This window comes from Ambystoma mexicanum, chromosome 7p, assembly GCF_040938575.1.
Source record: "Ambystoma mexicanum isolate Mex_15411 chromosome 7p, UKY_AmexF1_1, whole genome shotgun sequence".
NCBI lineage: Eukaryota > Metazoa > Chordata > Amphibia > Caudata > Ambystomatidae > Ambystoma > Ambystoma mexicanum.
In genome coordinates this window covers 267,130,679-267,151,607 of record NC_090939.1, presented here as the reverse complement: position 1 = coordinate 267,151,607, position 20,929 = coordinate 267,130,679, and the positions used below count along the sequence as shown (strand labels likewise).

The 20,929-nt window shown below is 46.8% G+C and overlaps 1 protein-coding gene across 3 annotated transcripts in view; it reads right to left on the bottom strand.

The window, feature by feature from the left end:
• PAXBP1 (PAX3 and PAX7 binding protein 1) overlaps nt 1-18,722 on the bottom strand; it is a 503,587-nt gene extending 484,865 nt beyond the window's left edge. For 2 of the 3 annotated variants that reach the window (XM_069636333.1, XM_069636334.1), the window contains exon 1: nt 18,264-18,720. In XM_069636333.1, coding sequence (XP_069492434.1) covers nt 18,264-18,621 — 358 coding nt within the window. In that variant the 5' untranslated portion in view covers nt 18,622-18,720. Of the gene's footprint in view, nt 1-18,263 lie in introns of all 3 variants that reach the window. The other variant, XR_011283466.1, reaches the window with a different exon arrangement.
• Nucleotides 18,723-20,929: the final 2,207 nt, after the last annotated feature.

Here is a 20,929-nt window from a genome sequence, read left to right as displayed (position 1 = left end):
AGCCTGAATTTAGACCGGCATTTCAGCATTTTCGGCTAGCCGTTCACGCTTGGAGAACTTGTTTCCCTGTCAGAACCCCCTAAATCACCAATCCTGCAGTACATCATAAATTCGGCCAATTCCAGATGATGTGTCTAACTTATACCAGATGGCTCAGAAAGATGCTTATGTTGGAGAGCTGTCCTGTAGGTCAAAGTGGGCAAGCGACATAGGGATGGACCTTGCTTACAAGCTGTGGGCCTACATATATACACAAAGTTGCTTTAAATACCAGTTTTGAACCAATACAATATAAAGGTCTTGCACTGGATGTATCCGTTCCCTTCACGCCAGATGATGTTTGACACATCAGTGGGCGGAAGGTTCCCTAGATGCAAGGGGATTGCATTTGGAAACAGAGTGCTGGGTACCGGTGGTCAGCACAACAGGACAATAACCTGATCAGGAAGTGCTGTGTGAGTTGCTATGTGTGTTGGGGTGGCTACCTGGACTTGCCACATGCAATAGGAAGTTGTCAATATGCAAGTTATTGGCCAAGATGTGTATTTTGATGCCCTGGTCGAGTCCGGCCCTGCCCACCACAGGAAAATTGTTGATTTGTGGTGCTGTGACAGATGGGCCATATTGACAGCTACATCCAGGATCAAACATATTTGGGAACCATTCAAGCCTTCTTAAAAATAGAATGACGGAGGAGCATGGAATGTGACTATTGTGGTCTGGATCCTAATTCATTGCTCATCTGAGAGCTTTGATGGCAGGATTCCCTTCTTTAATTGTGCGGACGACAACGGTATTGGCAATATGGGGGTGCCCGTTCAATGCATGAAATGATTACACCTACTAGTCTATGTAAAGAAGTGCAAGTGAGTTACAACATGTAGAAATGCTTAATGTTCAGAAGGTACAAAATATGTCAATCACTACTGTAGGTTTCCCTGTTCATGACGTGAACCGATGTTTTATAAAAAAAAAAGAAACTGCATGAGGATTAAGAAGACTAAGAATGTCACATGCTTATAATGTAGAGATATAGTTGTAGTGCTGCAGCAGTTACAGATAAGTCATAGTAATGTCTACCTAAAGGTAGAGTTAAAAAAACGTGTAGTAAATGTGTATTATAGTGGAGCGAGTGTCTGCATTTTTATGGATTTTAGTGCATTGAGTGCAAATGCGGCAACGCGGGAGATATGGATTATTTCACATAACATGTGTGCAGAGTATCCATAGAGAATCCTGCCTAAATCAGTGATCATTCAGAATGTGCTCTGGATAGTTAAAATTTAGTGAAGTGAGTGCACGTGTGGAATTTATGATCAGAGTGAGTGACTGGCTAGTTTGTTTTTAATGTTTTGTTTTAAGTTCCCATCATTAAATAAGCGCTTAATTTAATGGAGAGGCGGTCAAAGGTTTGCAAGGTGTGCAAAGATAGCTTTGGGCAAAATGTTATTAATCAGAATTTGCATATGGTCAAATAACCTTCTCCGGTATAGCCAAAGGGGCTCGTCAGGGGAGACATTGTTGATGACAAGACACTGTTGAGCACACATAGGGCCATAGTGACGACCTCTTTGTGGCTCTTATGGATGCAGAGGTAGGTGTAGTCATAGGGGCGTAGTGGTTTCAGCCACAGGAGCGGGTTTGAACTTGCATATTGTCCAACACATGGATTATTGGGTGAAACATGCCCTGACGAAGGTGTGCAGCATGTGGAGGAGATGTGACCTGCGGGTCAATTCCCTGCATGTGTTATGTGGTGTACTGTGGAAATGTGTGTCGAATAGGGTACTGTATGTCCGGCTTGTGTTAGCCGTTATGCTATTATGTTCAGGTTACGTTCATTAACAGAGGATAATGCAGGTTAAGTACTGGGTTAGATCATCATAGCAGCAGTTAGGAGGTTCAGGGAGGGTTGGGGGGGGGGGGTTAGTTACCAGTGTATTTCTCATTCTCCAGGCACTTTGTTCAGATCTGGATATCAGCGACATGGCTAGGATTTCAGGAGCAGGAACTGTTTCTGCGCTCCATTTGTGGTGGCGGCTGTGGGGAGTTATCTTTGGTTGGGGGCATTTCCCAGACTCCAGTAGGTACTGGAGGTGAGTGATTCTGCTAAGAATTCTGTAGTCAGGGGCCCTCTAATGAGTGCATGATAAAAACCACATACTCAAAAACGGAGCACAAATCTGGCAAAAAGCAATGCTGTTTATTACAGCTGGGTCAGCAGAAATCAAACAGAACAGTGAATAAGCTCTGAACAGCAGTTTTATAGCAAGAAATACAAGAGTCGCAAGTCAGGAGAAACAGTTGCAAGCTGGGGAATGTTTTTTCTGTGCTTCCCAGTATCTCCTCCTGGATAGTCACATTAGTGAAAGCAACATTAGAGCAAATAGTTGAATAGTTTCCAGATCACCTCACCTCCCAATGTGGTACCACATTTTATTTCACAACCCACCCAGGAACATCTTGTTATTAATAAAGCAACATTTGTGCCGACCGCCGGAACTTTAATATACTGCAATTGCCAGCACCATGGAGGATGGGACTCCAGACACCCTGCAGCTGGTGGGAAAGGGGATATGCACGATACCCGTTAGATAACTTTTGTAGACACTGGAGGATACTTGAGGGCTGGTCCCCTCGTCAGAGCTTAGGAACTGTCCGATTGGTACTCACAGGAAGGCCACTATGTCCAGTGTTCTTTTCCCCCACTGTCCCCTGCAGATAGGCCTAGGCAGTCATGTGACCGGCACAATGGTACAGAGCCACCCTCCCTGCTACCGTGCAGGGCAGCTCGTTTGGCTGACCGCCCCACAGTTCCCTCACCCAGTTCTGGTGGTCTTCCCATATGTAGTAAATTGAGCCCTCTCCCCCAACTGCACATCCCAGTCATTGTGGTCCCATGTTTTAAATTGAAAAGTTCCCAGAGCCAGCGCGCTCCCACTACGCATATTTGTGATGGTGCTATTTTTGTCCCTACCCTCATTCAGTTAATCATAGAGCAATGTGCTGGACCAAATTTACATCCAATTAATCGTTACCCCTCCTACCATTCCCTGTGAAGTCCTTTATATACCTTTAACACATTCCCCCCGTGGATCAATACTTCTGCCCCTTTCATTTCCTTGCGCACCCACACCCTTGTTACCCTGGCCATGCCCCCCCTCTTCCTCACACCCGTCCAAGTATTGCCCAAAAATCAATACGTTTGTCCCGTCAAGCAAACACCCCCCCCCCCTTATAATGCATGGTCATTCTCCAAGTCTGGTGGTGGTGGTGGTGGTGCTGCTGCTGGTGCATTTACACCACTGGATGATCAGGTGACGATGAGTATTGCGACAAGCAGAGGGACAGTTATCTCAAACATAGCCACAAGCCAGTTGGGTGCCACACGAACAAGGAATCCAACCAGGATACTGATCAAATTCGCTGCTCTCATTATTTTCTCGTGTATTGCTCTCAGTTCCCCTACCGCCTCTGTCATTATTCCATTCGTAGCATCATTGGTAGGAATTGCGGTACAGCACAAGCTGCCCATCTTATGGCATACCCCTTCCTCCATTGCAGTCCTAAGATCAAGAACTAAACTGTTTTGGAGGGTCACCAATTGTAGAGCCCGTAGTTCTTCACGCACCGCATGGAGTCCCTTTTCCGTTGCATTTGCCAGTTGGGGCAGTTAGTAGCGGGTAATCTGCAGAAATTTTGCATTGGCTGCAGCTTGCACTCTGGGTACCAGGAGAGAAGTAAAGAAACCAGATGCTGAACTGAACAGTTTCAAATGAGATGGAATCTGCTCTAAGCTCTTGGTGGACTCTGACGAGATATAGTTACTACTGGACCTTACCTTCCTTGTTACCTTATGTTGGTTCATTGATTTTTCTGCTGTCGTTTTCTCCTTAGACATGGACAACTCATTGAACGGTATAAGTCTGCACAGGCCACCACTAATGTCGGTTTATGAAGAGTCACCAGTGCAAAAATTCCCTTCCAGTCTGGTAGTTGGACATAAGATCTTGTCCCACAAACCCAACAAGTGTCCATCACAGCAGTGGTCCGCTACTGCATCGCTGCGATGTCCATCGTCCTGCGGAAGCCGGTATTCATCCCCAGCATTATTGTTCCGTTGGCCCCAAAAGAGAGTATATGCCAGTGTTTTCTGGACGTGTGTTTGTTTATCCACGTTAAAGCAACTGTTGCACATGTATTTACATTTACCATTAATTTTCGTAACCACCCTTTCTACAAAGCCCACCAACCCTTCTGCACGGAACTTTGCCTTCCCTCTTTCCCCATTTCCGGTTGTATGACAATGAACCCTGGATTTGCATCAAGGGCCTTATGTGTCACTATGGCACATCATTCCCCCATGGAGGTTTTACAATATATTCCTTTATTGACAGCAGCCTCATTTTTTCCATTTTGGGCCCCCTCTGTTACATAATCCAGAACCATGCACTTTTTCTCCTCCTGGGCCATGCTTTCCAGTTGTATGAAGTGGTCCTCGTACACCTCTTCCCCCTCATCTATCCCCTTTACTTTGACTCCATACCCCTGGAGCATACCTCTGGTTCTGCACAAGGCCAGGTGTGCCAGGCACCCTCCCTCTTCTGCTGTCATCTTTTGTGGCAAGAATTGCTTTAGCAATTCTGTGAGGTGTGGAATCATTGAGCACACATAGCCGACATCATTGGCAATTTACCCCCGTCGCACTTTCAATTCCCATACCATATATTTTCTGAGACCAGATCTACTCCTTCACAGACAGTGTTTAATAATGCCAGTGCGCCAACCTGCGTTTCCCTTTCACCACCAGCTGATGGGCCCAATTTATCCTTATAAGAGAAGACAGAAAACAAAGATGCAGAACAGTTGAATATTTTTTTTTACTTTTGCCCCACTCTTCTCATCAATCCCAGGCCCTTTTCTTTTTCCTTGTCCATCTTCTTTGCGGGTTTCCTGCAACACCTTATCATAGAACAAAATGTTAATGTAAATTGGGTTGTACTTCCCGTCGAATCACTCTTTCGAACTTGCTGCTGGCATCTCAAACATCAGTGTGATTAATCCATGCACGCCATTCTTTCATCTTCACTTCTATGCGTGTTGAGAAGATTACATCAAACGGGCCACAAGACAGAGGCTCTTGATATAGTAGCTGTGTTTGTGTGAATGCTTGTGCACTTCGATGTTGGTTGGCGCGCTTGTGGATTGCTGGACCTGGCAGGAAATGTAGCAAAGCACATTTGCCATCTCAGTCAGATAGAAATCCTTGGAAAGGAAATGAAAAACTGAGCTATGGTTTGCGCCTGAAATGAACATGAAGATAGGACAGGCGCATGCATTCTCCTTCCCGTTACAATTTCATGCAGAGTCAGGTGGTGATCCGCAGGAGGTTTATTACGGAAAGCAAAGTGCAAGAGGAAGGCAAAAAAGCCAATTTAGACAATGTATTTGTTAGCTTAGCCAAGAGCTCTTTTAGGAAGCCATTTATTCTTTCCACAATCCTGTTCACCTGTGCCCAGTAAACTGTGCAAACTGTGTGTTTAATTACCAGGAGACGTATCTCCTCAAAAAGATCATTGGCAAAGTGCTCTCTAACACCACCAATTCTGCTGCCTGTGCTGAATAATGCGACAGTAGCCACTTCTGGGATGCCATTACATATTCCCCATTTATGTAGCATACCACTGCTGCACCAGTAGGTCTCCGTCCCAGTCTCTGGACCAATACTTGAGGACCCATCAATATAGACCATGTCTTGCCCTGCCATTTATTCCTCTTTTACTTGCATGTCCATTTCCTGTTCATTTGTGCATCAAAGTCATGTATGTAATCCCCTTACTCTATTGGTTCTGCTGGGTGTAGACTTCCACACCTTACCAGCTCTATGGCTGGGTTAGTCAGTATGACCCCATAGCCCAATGCCCTTCGGGTGGTCAATGTGTTTGATTACTCAAGAACAGCAAATAAGGAGTGTTCCACGTACAATAATACAGGACTCCACATGGTAATCGTTGATGCCTTCTCAATTGCAAACGCTGCAGCCGCAAACGACTGTTCATAAGGGAAGTGTCCTTGCATGACTTGGTCTAAGCTTCCACTGTAGTAAGGTAGTGGTCTATATCCATGTGGCTTCTTTTGTGTGAAGACGGCCGTGAGCTAACTGAATGCAAGAACAAACAGAATTTCTCGCTATAGTTTGGTGTTGCTAACACTGGTGCATGCGCCAGGACCTCTTAGTTGTGCGAAACTCTCCTTAATGTCAGATATCCATTTTATGTCCCTCTTCTTTCTGCCCTTCCTTAAGGCCCTGCCGTAGGGTTTTAGTGAATGTGGCATAATCAAATATCCAAGCTCTGCAGTAATTGCATAAACCTAGAAACTTTTCACCGTTCGTGGGCGAGCGGTTGAATGAATGGCCTGTGTTCTTTTGGGCATTATTCTTCGCCCTTCAAAAGAGATTCGTCCCTAGTGCACTACCCTTTCGAGACAATACTGCAAATGTACCTCATCTACTGTGTACCCTTTTTCTGCGAGTAGTGACAAAACGTGTGCCGAGTCTGTTCTACTGTCTGGCTGCATATTAGCAGGTCATCGATATATTGAATAACTATGCTCGAAATTTGCACGTTGCTTAGATCATTTTGTATTATTCTATTGAAGATGCACAATACCCCTGAGGCAAACGGGTATGTACAAATCTGATTCCGCAATACGTGAAAGCGGTCAGGTATCTTGAATCTGGGTGCAAGGGTATAGAAGAAAAAAAAAAGTCAATGACTGAAGTATTTAGCATTTACTGGTATATTACACAATATTGTGGCAGGTTTTGGAACAACGTGAAAGTCTGCTTCTACCACTTCATTTAGGGGACGCAAATCCTGAAACGACAATCCTCCTTTTGATTGCTTTATTGGGTAGATTGCCGTGTTGCAGGTGGAGGTTGATGTCTGAATTATGCTTTGCTGCCATAATGCGTGCAGAGTGGAATATTTCCCCTCATCTGCTACTCTGGTCAATGGGTATTGTTTTGCCTGGGGCAACATGGCCCCTTGTTTCAATTTTAATCCTTTCAGTAGCCCTACATCGTGGGGTCCCTTTGCCATAACTTATCTGGCACCTCTCTGAGACCTCCTCTTTGGGTTTGTTTTTCTTCTTCACTGTTAAGATAACATGCCCAGTTCAGGTAGTGGAAGAACTGGTGCCCATTCCAACATCTCTCCTTCCTCCTTGTCATCAGCCAAAGGTTGTTAGTCCGACACGCCTCGAATTGTCAACGTGGGGTCAATGCACAGCACTGTTCGCTATTCCTCATCGGTGCCACACAGAATCACAATGTCCGTCCACATTACTACTACGCCCAACTTCAACACCATTCTTTTCCCCTTTAAGTCGTCTTTCTGGCACTGTGGTCTGAATAGGAATTCTGAAGCCAGTCGCAACACCTTCCCCCGGGACACATCCTAGCAGAACTTCGACCCCGAACAGGAACATGCTGCAATATACTGGCTGTGCTCACAAGGTGTTTGCGCACGTGCTGCCAAGATAAGAGCTGCTACCTGGGCATAATAAATGTGTGTGGCGCACACCATCCCTTTTTCTGTGAATGATATAGTTTCATTCAATTTACTGAACAAATCTCTCCCCAATATGTTGATGGGTATGTTTTTGGAGTATAGTAAGGGAGCTACGAGATGTTGTGTCCCTATAATTAAATGGTACATCTTTTGTTACAGGAACCGCGACCACCTCCCCGGAAACCCTTGCATATCCAATCCCCACCCCCCCCAAACGTAGGATTTAGTTGCTCCTGATCCATGAGAAATGAGAACTCTGTGTCCTATGTCACCTCAGGTTCCATCAGTTACTACTAGGACTGAACACACTGTCTTTCTGTGCCCCCCCAAAGCCCTATTGCTGTGTTTTGTTCAGCGAGAAGGGAAAGGGATTTCCCTGCTACCACGCTGACTCCTATGTAGTGGGACACCACGTGTTGTCCCAACACCACTGTGGGTCCCCCCTGCTACTGTGGGTGGCACGGTCACTGCTGGGACCATTGCCGCCCTGTCAATTGTTCCTCCTTGGGGCTGCACTCCCCCTTTGCATCTGCACTGGAAACCTATCTGCTGCAATTAGAGTCCTTGCAGTTGCGCCATTTGGTTTGCCTGCGCTTGTTGCAGAAACAAATGCGGGCTACATGTCCCATGTTATGACATATGTAGCACTCTCCGAAGACACTATACCCTGTTCGACCACCCCCTCTTCTTTGTGGTAAAAAACCCCTCTTTACTTAGGGAAGTATCCCCCATGCATGTAGTTCCCCTGTGGTAGTATTCCCCATTGTGACCGATAATGTGGCTGCATGTACCATCCTTTTTGCGGTGCTTGGCCTACAGGGAACCCTCCCTGCAATGCTGGTGCCACAGCAGCACCGCCTAGGACTAACAGTGCTCCTTCCATAGTGTATTTAGCCAGCTTCTTTTGTACCAATTTGTTTTTTGCCTTCGCGGCATTCTCTGCTGCCTCTCGCTTTCCCGTTTCCTTTTACAATAGTGTATTATTGTGGCTTGTATTTCAGGCCAGCATTTAGCTTCTACGGTCACTATCTTGTCTAAGGATGCCTGTACTTTCTGTTGGCAATCCTAGTATGTGATAGAATGGTATACATTCGTCCCAGGACCTTCGTGTCTCGTGGGTCCATAAATCCTGAACTCTTTATATATTCTGCCGGGTCTCCTTTCATTTTGGGAGTTGTACTAAAGATGCAAGTACAGCATGGTATAACGGAACACACAACAGCTGTGAGAGTAGCACTGTAAAAAGGGACGGGGCTCCCTTCCCTTTTTCCCTCCTGACGTTACAGGGTGGTGTGGGAAGGTTTGTTGACCCAATTATTGATTGCAAGGTATGCTTTTCTATAAGGGTTCAAAGTACAAAGTCCAATCAGATCTGTGTGGGGAAGATTGTTTCTCGTCGCACAATTACGAATTCCAATTACTTGCATTGTATAAAAGTTCTAACACCAGAGCCTTTTCATGCAGTTCTGTTCCACGATCTGTTTGAATTTGCTGTTCCAGCGCGTCTGGGGCCCTGAATAAAACAGTTACCTCTTGCACTGACGTGCACTCCTTTTTGACTACCTTTGTGATTTTTTGGCGAGGTTGCGAGGCAAACCCTCGATACAGAGTCATCACTGGTCCCTCCATCTAATTTCAATGTTATTCTTCCTGTTGCTCATTCCCCTTGTCCTTCCTCCTCACCACCTCTTCGATCATCCGTTTCGATTCACTGAATAACGCATCCACTTGCTGGCGCGTGTTCTTTTCGATGTCTGCTAGATATTTTCCCCCCCGCGTATGCATCTCCTCTCCCCCCCCCCCTGTGCTTTTCCCCCAATCTCCCTTAGAAGTTCCACACTGCAGGGTTGTGTTCCCTGCGGCCGGTCGTAAAATAGGATATAACCCCTAGGGCGGGGGTGGTGAGCTTGGTCTGTCCCCTCCCACTGTCACTATTCCTTTCTTTAATTTGTCCTCTTTAGTCTCCCTGTATAGTTTCCAGAGGCCCAATATATTCTGCCTGCTTTTTAGCTTGGAACCTTTATATTTTGTTAACAGGTATAAGTATGTATGCTCCATTATTTTTCTGTCAAACGTCCCTTCTTCTAGTCAGGCGTGGAAACATTGCCCTGCAGTCTCCTCTGCCCACTGGAAGCTGTATTTGAATATTTTATTGCGACACTGGGGCATTTTACAGTACATGTCGTCTATGGGCTGTCCGTATACAGCATTATTTTCTTATTTCACTGCCCTCTGTTCCCCTCCCCTACTCTCTCCCCCCTGCTTTATTCCCAAGCACACCTTCAATGTTCACACTGACCCTCTCCACAGGCTCAACCACTTACTCGATGTTAGCATTGGCAGCCCTCTCCACAGGCTCACTGATCCCTAGGCTAGGGGGAAGAGTGTTCACGGTCTACCCATGCATCACTGGCACACTCCTGCTGCTAATAATGTAAAAAGCCTGCTATTTTACACAAGATACCCCTAGGTGCCAATTTGTCCACCACAAACACTCAGCATTCAATGACGCAAACTACCACATGCATGTCCCTCTGTACAAGAAATAACCCACACAACGCGTACCCCAATATTGCAACTATACAATCGCCTGTACTCCACGCCACTCCTGTCTAACAGAGTTCGCACGCACCCCTCCTGCTCTACCGCAGGCGTGCCCACACAAGCACCCACTCGCCATTGGGTGGTATGCTCCAATATCTACAGTACTACGGTCGATCGTCCTCCCTTCTCTGAAGGGTGCGTCTTATACACCATAAAAACAATCTACCTCCCTCCCCCTGCTAGCATACACCTATTGTGCAGAGTCTTCTTGCACGGTTATACTCCCGTCCTGGATACGCGCCAGTCCCCTTGGCATGGAGCCTCCACCACAGGCTCGCCCTTCCACTGAAACATAAGATGGCTCTCGGGACCTGGCAGACCTTCGTGAACTCTACGCCTGCAGGGCCTCCCCAGTGAAGTGCTGTGAACAGGTCTGCGGTCACCAGACCCGCACCCCCAGGGAGGGTGGCCTGGATACCCTCAGTAGTCCGGGTAGGACCGAACCATCTCGCTGGGGCCTGCAAAACTGTAGTCAGCGGTCTGGCTAATTATTGAATAATAAAAACCATGTACTCAAAAATGGAGCACAAACCGGGCAAAGCTGTTTATTACAGCTGGGTGAGCACAAATCAAACAGAGGATTAGCTCTGATCGAGAGGCAGACATCTGAATGAACCATGAACATCAGTTTTATAACAAGAAATAAAACAGTCGGAAGTCAGGGGCAGCCCTTGCAAGTTGGAGGAATTGTTTTTTCTGTGCTTCCCAGGGATTTGATTTTAACAACTCCTCGATAGTCCCATTTATTAGTGAAAGCATCTTTAAAGCAAAAAGTTCAATAGTCGCACCCCCCCACCCCCTATCACCTCACATGCCCATGTGGTACCACATTTTATTCACAACCCACACTGGAACATATTGGTATTAATGAAGCAACATTTGTGCTGACCTCCAGAACCTTAATATAGCACCATTGAGAAAGGTACACAAGATACTGTGCAGCTGGTGGTAAAGTGGACATTCACACAATACTCGTTAGATAATGATCTTCGCAGACTCAATGGTGGATACTTAGGAACTCACCATCCAGTGCTCCTTTCCCACTGTGATGGGACTCAGTGGTCATTTGACCAGCACACTGGTACAGGGCCACCCTCCTGCTACTGTGTGGGGCGGCGCGTTTACATCCAATGTATCGGTACATCACCTACCATTCCTGGTGAAGTCCTTAATACAGTGTGTCTGTGGCTCGAGTATTTGTATTATTCCGTGTGGCCACCGACACTTATCTTCTTTACTCCCATAGTTGGTAGATGCGCCCCCACCTCCCCCTCTGGCGCTGAATAAGCACTGTTCCGTGCAGAGATTGTTCTGAGTTATTCGTTTTCTGTTTTGGTGCGTCACCTAGACAGATGTTATTGGGTGAAATGCGTAGGAAGTTGATTTGTATGGCATCTATTTAGGATATTTGGAGTTCCCCAACAAGGATATTGTTTGTGTGGTTTGTGTCTTTATACCTGTTCTCTCAACTACAAAACTATTTTCTCATCCTCATCTCTTCTAGTTATTTCCTGGTGATGATTTCCCTGTGATGTTCTGATCATTGTGTTCTGTGCTAGTAAGCTTCATACAATGGTTTTTAGTGTGTGTGGGAGGAGGCGAGGTAGTATGAAGTCTCCTTGTCATGAATCCCCATGTCATTTTTTGGGCATCTCAAATGTAGTGTGTGTAGTTCTTCAATTCTCTTCATTTATCATCTTGTGCGATTAAGGGGGTTGGGATTATTGTGGTATTGGCAATGTGATGCATGTGTATTATGCTATTGCATCATTGCTGTTTGAAAGGTTTTTGTAATTGACAATCCTGTTAGCCTTATTTACTGTAATATGTTAAGTGTTAAGGGGAGGGGAAAAGGCGAGTTGCTAGGTGATGAAGTCTTAAGGATGTCACTTTTGGAATGTAGTGAGCTTTACTGTCAGAGTCCTATGAGAGACAAGACATTTGAGGGACTTGAGAAACAGTGACTTGCCTGGGTGGTGGTGCCGGTGTAGTCAGGGAAGGTGTCAGCAGACAGCCTCAGCCATATACTTGTAACGCACGCTGTACAGGAACAATAAAGGTTCTCACACCTACTTACCTGCGTTATGTTGTCCTCTGTGACCTTCCTACATAATGAGGTCTAATGAAACCCACTGAGGCAACAACATAGGGTGTCTATTCAATTACAGGTTTAGAAATGGAGGGGGATCTATTTCGCTCCTGCCTGTAACCTAGAAGGGCTTGGTTAGCTTGACACCAACTGCTACCAGGAGCTACTTTTGACTGCACAGGACCAATGTTGCCAAAAAAACACTTATGTGAAGTGATCACTGCATTTTGGAGAATCTATCAATATTAGGATACAACTACATAACATTTTAAGTATACAGCGTCATAAATAATGGAAGTTAGATTCAAGGAATGATATGTACTCGCTGCTTGTTCCCCAGTGGTGGCTCCTGGTCACTGGCTAATGCCAGATACCAAGGAGCTGTTTTTAGATACTGCTTATCCAATCTTAATTTCGATCCCTGCACAGCGCTACTGCCCTTTGGAAATGGAGCAAACAATGGCAACGTCAGTGTTAAGGACTGGGGTGGAGAAGAAAGGGTCTTTATTCAAGCTCAGTGGCTTCTGGAGAATGCAGCAGCAACACACACGTTAATGTTAATGGATTTTTGTACCGCGCACTATCACCACCGGAGTGGTCCCCTGGCGGCTCTGAAAGAGGAAGGGAGGGCGAGTAAGTGAGGGGAAGCTGAAAAACGTGCAAGAAAGTAGTGATGTGCTGTTTGCGGCCTCAGCCTGGTGGTTCGGTTGGCTGGGCCGGGGGTGTTTTCGGCCAGTAGCTGTCGTGTACTGTTATGCGAGTCTAAGTACGTTTTTTGGTTTTGTTGTTGCAATGTAGTGAAGTTTGTGCGGTTTGTTGTGCTGTAGGTTTGTGGTTGTGTTGGGTTTGGAGTTTGAGAGGTTTATGCAGGGGGGGAAATTGTTAGTGGAATTGATTAGTTGGCATTTCTCTCTTGGATTGAGGTGCTGGGTTTGCGTAATCGCCCCAGATGGGGTGTGGGAGCATTTCTGTGCCTCTGTCCTGAACTGGGCTTCTCAGATATTCACACCAGGCCTACACTTCCAGCAACTTCCTTCATAACCTTACCTGTCTCCCTTTCCCACTCGTGTGGCCAATGTACCTGCTAATGTCCACTACTCAGTTAGTGCTGCATAACTCAGCAACTGACAAACTATAAAATGATAAAAGAAGATTTCTAATTTGCGGAGTTACTTGCCGGCCTTAAATCAGAGAATTGCATGGATGTTACGAACCACTTTCTTGTAAAGTGTACATGCTTGTACATGTCAGACTACAGCTTCAGAACTCTTTAGCAGCCAGCCTTCATCAGAATCCTCCAAAGACCACCGACGCCTGAAGCGCAATCCCCCCCAACAGAAAACCTCCCACTTCAGCTTTTGTATACTGTGTGGTTGTAAAGTCGCGGTGGCGCCACCAGAGCTTTAGTTAATTCATAACTGTCTTTTGCCTTTCTGACAATTCAGAGAGCTGCTCACCAGGGGAGAAGTTTTACAAACTAGGCCTTAGAATATAGTTTAGAAGGTAGTAGTGGAAATGCAAGTTCAGCGCGGTAAAGAGGCGCAAACATATCGGCTAAGGCACGAACATATCAGCTGCGGGAATAGCCCACTAACTGGGAAGATGATGGGGGCAATATGACAGAATGAAAAGAGTGTGGATACCGAAAACAAAAAGTAGCTGATTGGGGAATGGTGGGGAAGGAAGAGTTAGTTAATGATGGGTCAATAAAACTGGGGAACAATGTAGTGGAAATTCAAGTTCAACTTATCAGCTGTGTCAATACCCCCACTAAAAAGGGGAGAGGAGCTTTAGTTCTGGCCGCACAGGGAATGCCCCCATCAATGGTGATTTAAATAAATAACCTACAAGTAATAAGGCTTGAATTACAGGAAAGAGTGTCGGACGTAACATTAGATTTAGGCATTGCAAATAGGCCTGGGTGCTAACTGTCGCTAGAAAATAAATGTGCATTTTATTAATTTGCCTAGCAGTGGTAGAAGCTGACAGCACATTGCAAACTTGTTTCCAGGGTATTGTGGAAAGAAATAAACAGCTCTCGATACACTCGAGGTCCGGAAGCGAAGCTCACGGGTGCCGGGCAAAGGCAGCACACACCCATTTTAAATTTCAGCATATTAGTTCTGGAAAATGGTCTACTGATAGTTTCAAATCGCCCCTCAGCACATCTCAGCCTGGAACGTGGCTCAAAGAGTTCAAAGGCTGCAACAGTAAGTCCATAGCTTAATAACATTTCAAGGCTCTTGTAGTGTCATGATCAGTTGTGCTCTCATGGTAAACATGTGGTATGTAAGGCGGCAGATTAATAAAGTTCCACTGATCATCTAAAATGTCTCCATTTAGCACCATGGTGTGGGAACCGTGGGTTAGACGGATCACAGCGGGTGTCGGGGGTGGTATGTAAGATTAGTGTGACCCCATCATTTCTGGATAATTTATGTCCACTATAGCGGACTAACCTAGCACTGCCTCTTAGCTTCACTTGGGGGATTGACCTAATGCTTGTTTATTCATTTGTAGTGCGCGCCAGACCGGGAGGCATCAGGGCGCAGGAAATTACAAGGATATGCAAAACTTGGGTTACAAGTAGCTGATCAGCAAAATTACAGGCACAGAAAAGGAGTAAAAATTAATACATACAAGATCAAATATATGTACAGTAAACAAGTATAAATCGGTAAATACCATTTAGAGTGAGCAAAACCAGACGGTTGTGAGTAAGCCATAGGTGGACTGTTGGTCAGGATAGCTGGTGGGGGGGGGAAGGGGGCGAGCAGGCCTAATGGTCAGTGGACTTAAAGCCAGTTGATGTTGTTAAGTCTGAAGTTCAGGTAGTGTTGGTCTTCTTCAATTGTAGGTGGCAAGGAGTTCAAAAGTTGGGCCGCTTTTACTGGGAAGCTGCAACCACCTACCTTGGAGAGCTTAAATCTGGGGATGGTGGGGCAGTTAGTGTTAGAAGAAATGCCAACAGACCCATGAGACTAGCTATGGAAACGGTCCGTGAGATAACTAAGGGCAGCGTTGTTCAGGGCTTTGTAGGTCAGGGACGCGGTTTTTAGCTGAATTTTAATGAAAGTAGATAGCCAGTTATTTTGACACCTAATCTCAGATATGTGGGTTCTTCTGGTCACACCAAGGGCATTATATTGGAGGATTTGAATCCTTGAATGATTGATTTATTAGCTCCAATGTAAAGGGCATTGCAGTAATATAGCCTAGAGAGGATGAGGGCTCTGGCCAAGGTAATGCAGCTGTAATCGGAGATAAAGGGTTTGCCGGTCCTAATAAGCTTACAGGTGTAGGCGGTGGCTGAGGTCATGGAGTTCACTTGTTTGGTGAAGGAGAGTGTGGAGTTCAGATAGAAACCAAGGGTCTTTACTTCCTTGGCAACTTTAATGAGGTTACCATCAATTATAAAGGAGGAGTAATCCTGACCCAGTTATTGATGATGGAGGGGGTACCCCTGATGATTGTCATGGTTTTGTCATCCTTCAAGCATAGACCGTGGGTCGCCATCCATGCATGGATGAGGTACACTCTGTTCAACAAGGCCAAATACTTAACATAATCCCCAGAAAGTGGGATGAGAACCTGAGTATCATCTGCGTAGTTAGTTTAAGTGATACCAAGATGGTCCAGATTGTCCAAAAGGGGCTTGGTGAATAGGTTATACAATGAAGGGGAGACACAAGAGCCCTGGGGCACCCCACACGTATTAAGGATGGGGTCTGTCGCTGCTGAGGGGGAGAAGACCCTCATGGTCACTAAAGAAGGACTCAATCCAGACTATGGCCTCTGGAGAAATGGGCGGCTGAGTCTAGGTGGCTGTATAAGACCCTGTGGTCCACAAGGGCAAATGCAGCCGAGAGGTCAAGGAGGACCATTTTCCTTTTGTCCCTTAGGTCATCGATTTGGGTCTTCAAGTCGATGAGGGCTGCAATGTGTTTCGATGCTATATAGTTTGTATGGCTATAAAAAAAAGTGTTCGTGTTTTTCATGCAGTTCTGTTACGCATTCTGTTTGAATTTCGCTTTCCCAGCTGTAACTGAGCCCAGAATTAATTTCATTACCTACCTGGCATACACTCCTTTTTAGACTGCTTTTGTGATTTTTACTGGCGAGTCCAGATGCAACCCCTAGTACCCACTGATATCAATGAAACACCATGAATAGATACTAAATACATGGGTTCAAAAGGATTTTTTTTGTACAAGCTGTTCTCATACGAACTTTGAGTCATCTGTGCTCTTGTGACTTGCAAATTCCAGTTGGGTTAGTAAATTTGCGACTTTACTGTTTAGAGAATTGAGCCAAGTTCCCTCAGTTGCCCGTATTCTCTTGTTCGAGTTGCTGATGCGCATAGGATGTGCAGTGTTCCCAACAGTCTATTAGTTCCCAGTCATGATTAGTGTTCAAACTCTATAGGCTTCAGTATGTGCTTATGGTAACATACGCCATTAAGCATCAAAACGGTACTGGTCCTCAGTTATAATTGCATGACTGCATTAGGAGTTTCGTGTCCCAGAAGTTTCAGAGTGGCGATGTTAGTCCCGCTTGCGATGTAGTTTATATGTAAGCTGCATCGCAAGGACGACCAACGTCACAAGTGCATCGGCAACTCAAACAAGAGAAAACGGGCAACTGAGGGCCCACATACAGTACAATACTAAGACTTCTATTTTACTGCCTTGAAAAAGCCCAAAGGGCGAAACTTCAGGCCATGGAGTTGGCACACTTACCTGAATTGTCTAAACAGTAAAGTCACAATGTACTAACCAAGCCTGCCTAACCTCCGAGTTTATCCCGGAGACTGACTTTTCACGCTCTTCTCTGGGTCTCCAGGGAAGAGCGTGGAGTCCATGGGTTGTCAAAGCAGGCCCAGAGTTGCTGAGGCTCGGAGGGTTGGAGCAGTCAACATTGAAGTGGCTATGGCAGCACTTGCCGCACCAACATCCCTGAAAAGGGTGTTTTTGTTAAATTGTCAGCGATTTTCTAAGTGTTACTTGTATTTGTTCCTGCCAGGGAAGGGCTTGATAAATGTTATTGAGAATCAGCAGGACTACATGCTGCAGGCATTTCCCCCTCATTCTCTTTGTTTCTTTTAGGTAACTCCCTTGGCACGTCTTATTGGAGGCATTAGCAGACACGTGTGTGGGAATGGCTTATTACTCTGTCAAACCACAGCTCACTGGGATGGGCTGCTTAGCATTTAAAAGACCCGCAATCTGCACCTATGCTAAAGTAAATACCAGATTTGAAATGCATACTAGTCTGTGCCATGCCTGCTCGGTTGACATGAAAACAATGTTTTTACCCTTTGTGAGTCATTGCGCATTTTATTTACGTCCTGCATAACAAAATGCATTCCAGTGTGAAATGACTGAACTGCGTTCTGGGACTCGTAGTCTTTATAACGAGAAACCAGGGGTATACTCCCAGAATCAACTTAAAGAGGCTGGAAGCCTGTCTCCGAATGGAATGGTGTGTGGGGGCGCATTTCAACATGTTGGAACTCCCCTCCAACTGAGAAGACCTGCCTGCACATGTTAGCAAACATGCCTTTATCTGGATTAGTGTAATACTTCCAAATGCAAAAGGGCACTGTACACACGGTAAATGCGTTTGTTACGGGCAAGTTCATTTGATGCAGTTTTGTACTCATACCCGAACACATTCAATATAGTAGTTTACCTTTTTGACATGCGGGCGGAGCCTTGTGTAATTGGGCGGAGTCTTGTGGCTATGGGCTGGGCATAATTCTCAGGGTTTTTGGTTTTCAAATGTAGGCAGGTATGGTACTAACCCACCTGGAATTTGTAAATCACAAGACCACAGATCACCCACTTTAGTCTTACTCCCCGGATGCCCCACACACCCATTGAGAAGCAGAAGAGTCAGGCATGCCGCATGCATGGGCCCTTTAGGCTCCACATCTGTACAGACAACACAGCTGAATTAGAAGCACCCTCATCCACAGTGCAAGCCCCCAGACTCACCTTCCACCTCGTCCTTGAAGCTGAGCAGGGCTCTCTTGGGCACGCTCTCCTCGCGGGGTTTCTTGCGCACCTTTGGCCGTGGCGGCACCTGCGCCAGCCCGTTGTTCCCAATCTGGGGAGAGTGCAGGCCGGCACCGGCTGGGGGCCCAAAGGAGGTATATCCAGGCTCCGAGCCGGAGAGCACCATCCAGGCGCTGATCGCCGGATCCGGGACCATGGGATAGGTCTGGTAGTGGATAGGGGTCTCCGCTGGTGGTGGTGGTGGTGGTGGTGGTTCGTCTACCCCTTCCCGTTCCCTCTCCTCCTCCTCGGAGTCATTTCTCTTGCGCAGATTTACTCTGCGGACTTTTCGGAACATGGCGGCCGGGCAGGGGCTCCCGAGACACGAAAGATCAGCAGTAGTCAGAAGAGGCCCACAGACTGCAGCAGCCCCGGTAAAACAACAACTCGCCGAGAGCAGCTAAACAAGAAGGGCATCGCCAGAAGCTTAAACCATAGAGCAGCACAACAAACAGATAAAAAGCAGCGCCACCTGCCGACGCCGCCAAAATCAGCCGACATAGACCTTGGCTCTAACCACACCGGAAAACTTGGCCTGCGGGGGACTGTAACCAAGGACGCACAACAATTCCTTTCTTTAAACACAGAAAACGGATGGCCGTATCCGCATGTCAGAATCCAAAGACTATTCACGTCATAGACATAACGCAGTTATAAATCTGACGCAACTTAATGCACAGTGGCCAACACGATCTACATGTTTTATTGGAGATGTAAGGGCAAGCATTTGTTCGCACAAAACAAAATTAAACAATACCAAATGTGGAAAGGGGCCCCCTGCTCAGCGGCGTGTGTCTGTTAAAGGGACACCACCGTTCTCCTTTTTCATAACAACGTCAAAAAACCACCATCCACACACACACGTTGCAAACCACACCCTAACAGGTGAAACACATGCATGCCAACTTTCTGAAGCACCTAGGGGGGAGATTTCACGAGTGAATTCGGGAGAAATTTATTTCCCCATAGGCATTCATTGGGGCTGGAATTATTTTCGGCTGGAGAACGTGAAAAATAACAACATTTTGCAATATTTTTCAGTTCAAAATCAGGAGTCTCCCATAGCTCTCAACTCACCCGCTTTTGGCGGGTGACACCCGCCTTGCAAAGGGCTGCCTCACCCGCCAAGCCTCCTGCACGCCCATTCATTTCAATGGGCGTCTCACCCGCCAAAAACAATATCGGGTGATTTCACCCGCCTTTGCAAGACAAATGGTTGAGAGCTATGGAGTCTCCTGCCTTTCCGGATGGTTGGCACATAGCTCTCAACTCACCCGCTTTTGGCGGGTGTCACCCGCCTTGAAAGCTGATGAATCACCCGCCAAGCTCCTCATACGCCCATTCACTTCTATGGGCCTCTCACCCGCCAAAAAGAAAATCGGATGTTTTCACCCGCCTTCGTGACAAAAAAGGCTGGGAGCTATGTTGGCATGGCCGGAAACAGTCTCCTGCAACTCACGGCTGCTTGACTCAGGGGACCAGTAAATTGAGCCTCATTACGTGGTTGGCGGTGACCAGCCGGTACGACTGGCGGGTTGTCGCCGACTTTGTTTCTGGCACCTAGTTTCCCAGTGCCACCGGGACATTGCAAGTCCCGGAGGACAGGGAAGCTAGGTGCCAGAAAATGTTAGTCCCCATTCCCATGGAATCCCATAGAACTCCATGAGAATGGGTTCATGGAAGCAGCGGCACGGTCACTAACGGTGCAGGCAGGCAGACTCAGGGTGTGGTGGTCTGGAAACAAGGGTGCCGGTAAGCTTACCAGCACCCTTGTTTCCGGACCGCAAAACACTCATAATGAGGCCCATAGTCATTCAGGCGGGCAGGTCTCACCCTCCCAGCTTCCTGGGGATACCATCTGCCCCCTCCCCAGCTCTGCCTCTCCTCACCTGCATCCCCTCGGTCCAGAGGAATCGGAGAGTAGTCAGTCCCACCACCTTCATCAGGTTCTTCGGCACAATCTCTGCCCAGGGATGCTCCCAGCCGTGCACCATCTCCCTGCCTCTTGAAGAAAATGGCATTCCTGGTAACAGTGGCGTTTCCATCCGAGGCTGTGACCATAGACCCCTTCATTGCAATCACATCCACAGGGATTGGTTCGTATGTCAATGGCAGCTTCCCTTGGGGGTGCCTATTTCTTACTATCACTTCGTCTCCCAGGGCTAACTGGTGCTGTCAAAGCCCCCTTCTCATATTCTCGCCCTTGTTTCTGTACCTCCTCTCCTCCTCCACTTGGGTGTCATCAATCACAGCCAGCTCTTGGTCACCTGCGTCCGCCAAGAGGCCCTCGAGCATCTCTTAAACCTTGCTTCCGTTGGGGCTACTCAGGTCAAGCAATGGGGAGTTGCTCGATATTCCCCTAGGAACTGGTATAGGGCCCTTCAAAGACACTGTCCCTGCCCATGGGGGATCCTAAACACCTTGTTGAGGCTCCTCAATAACCATTCTGCTTTGCCGTTGGCCCGTGGCCAAACCGCTGTGATCTTCCTATGGTCTACTCCATACTCCTTCAAGATTTGGCCGAAGCTTTCCCCTTGGAAGGGTGGTCCATTGTCCGAACACAGGGTCTGGGGCAGACCATAGGTTGGAAAGATCTTTTCCAGAGG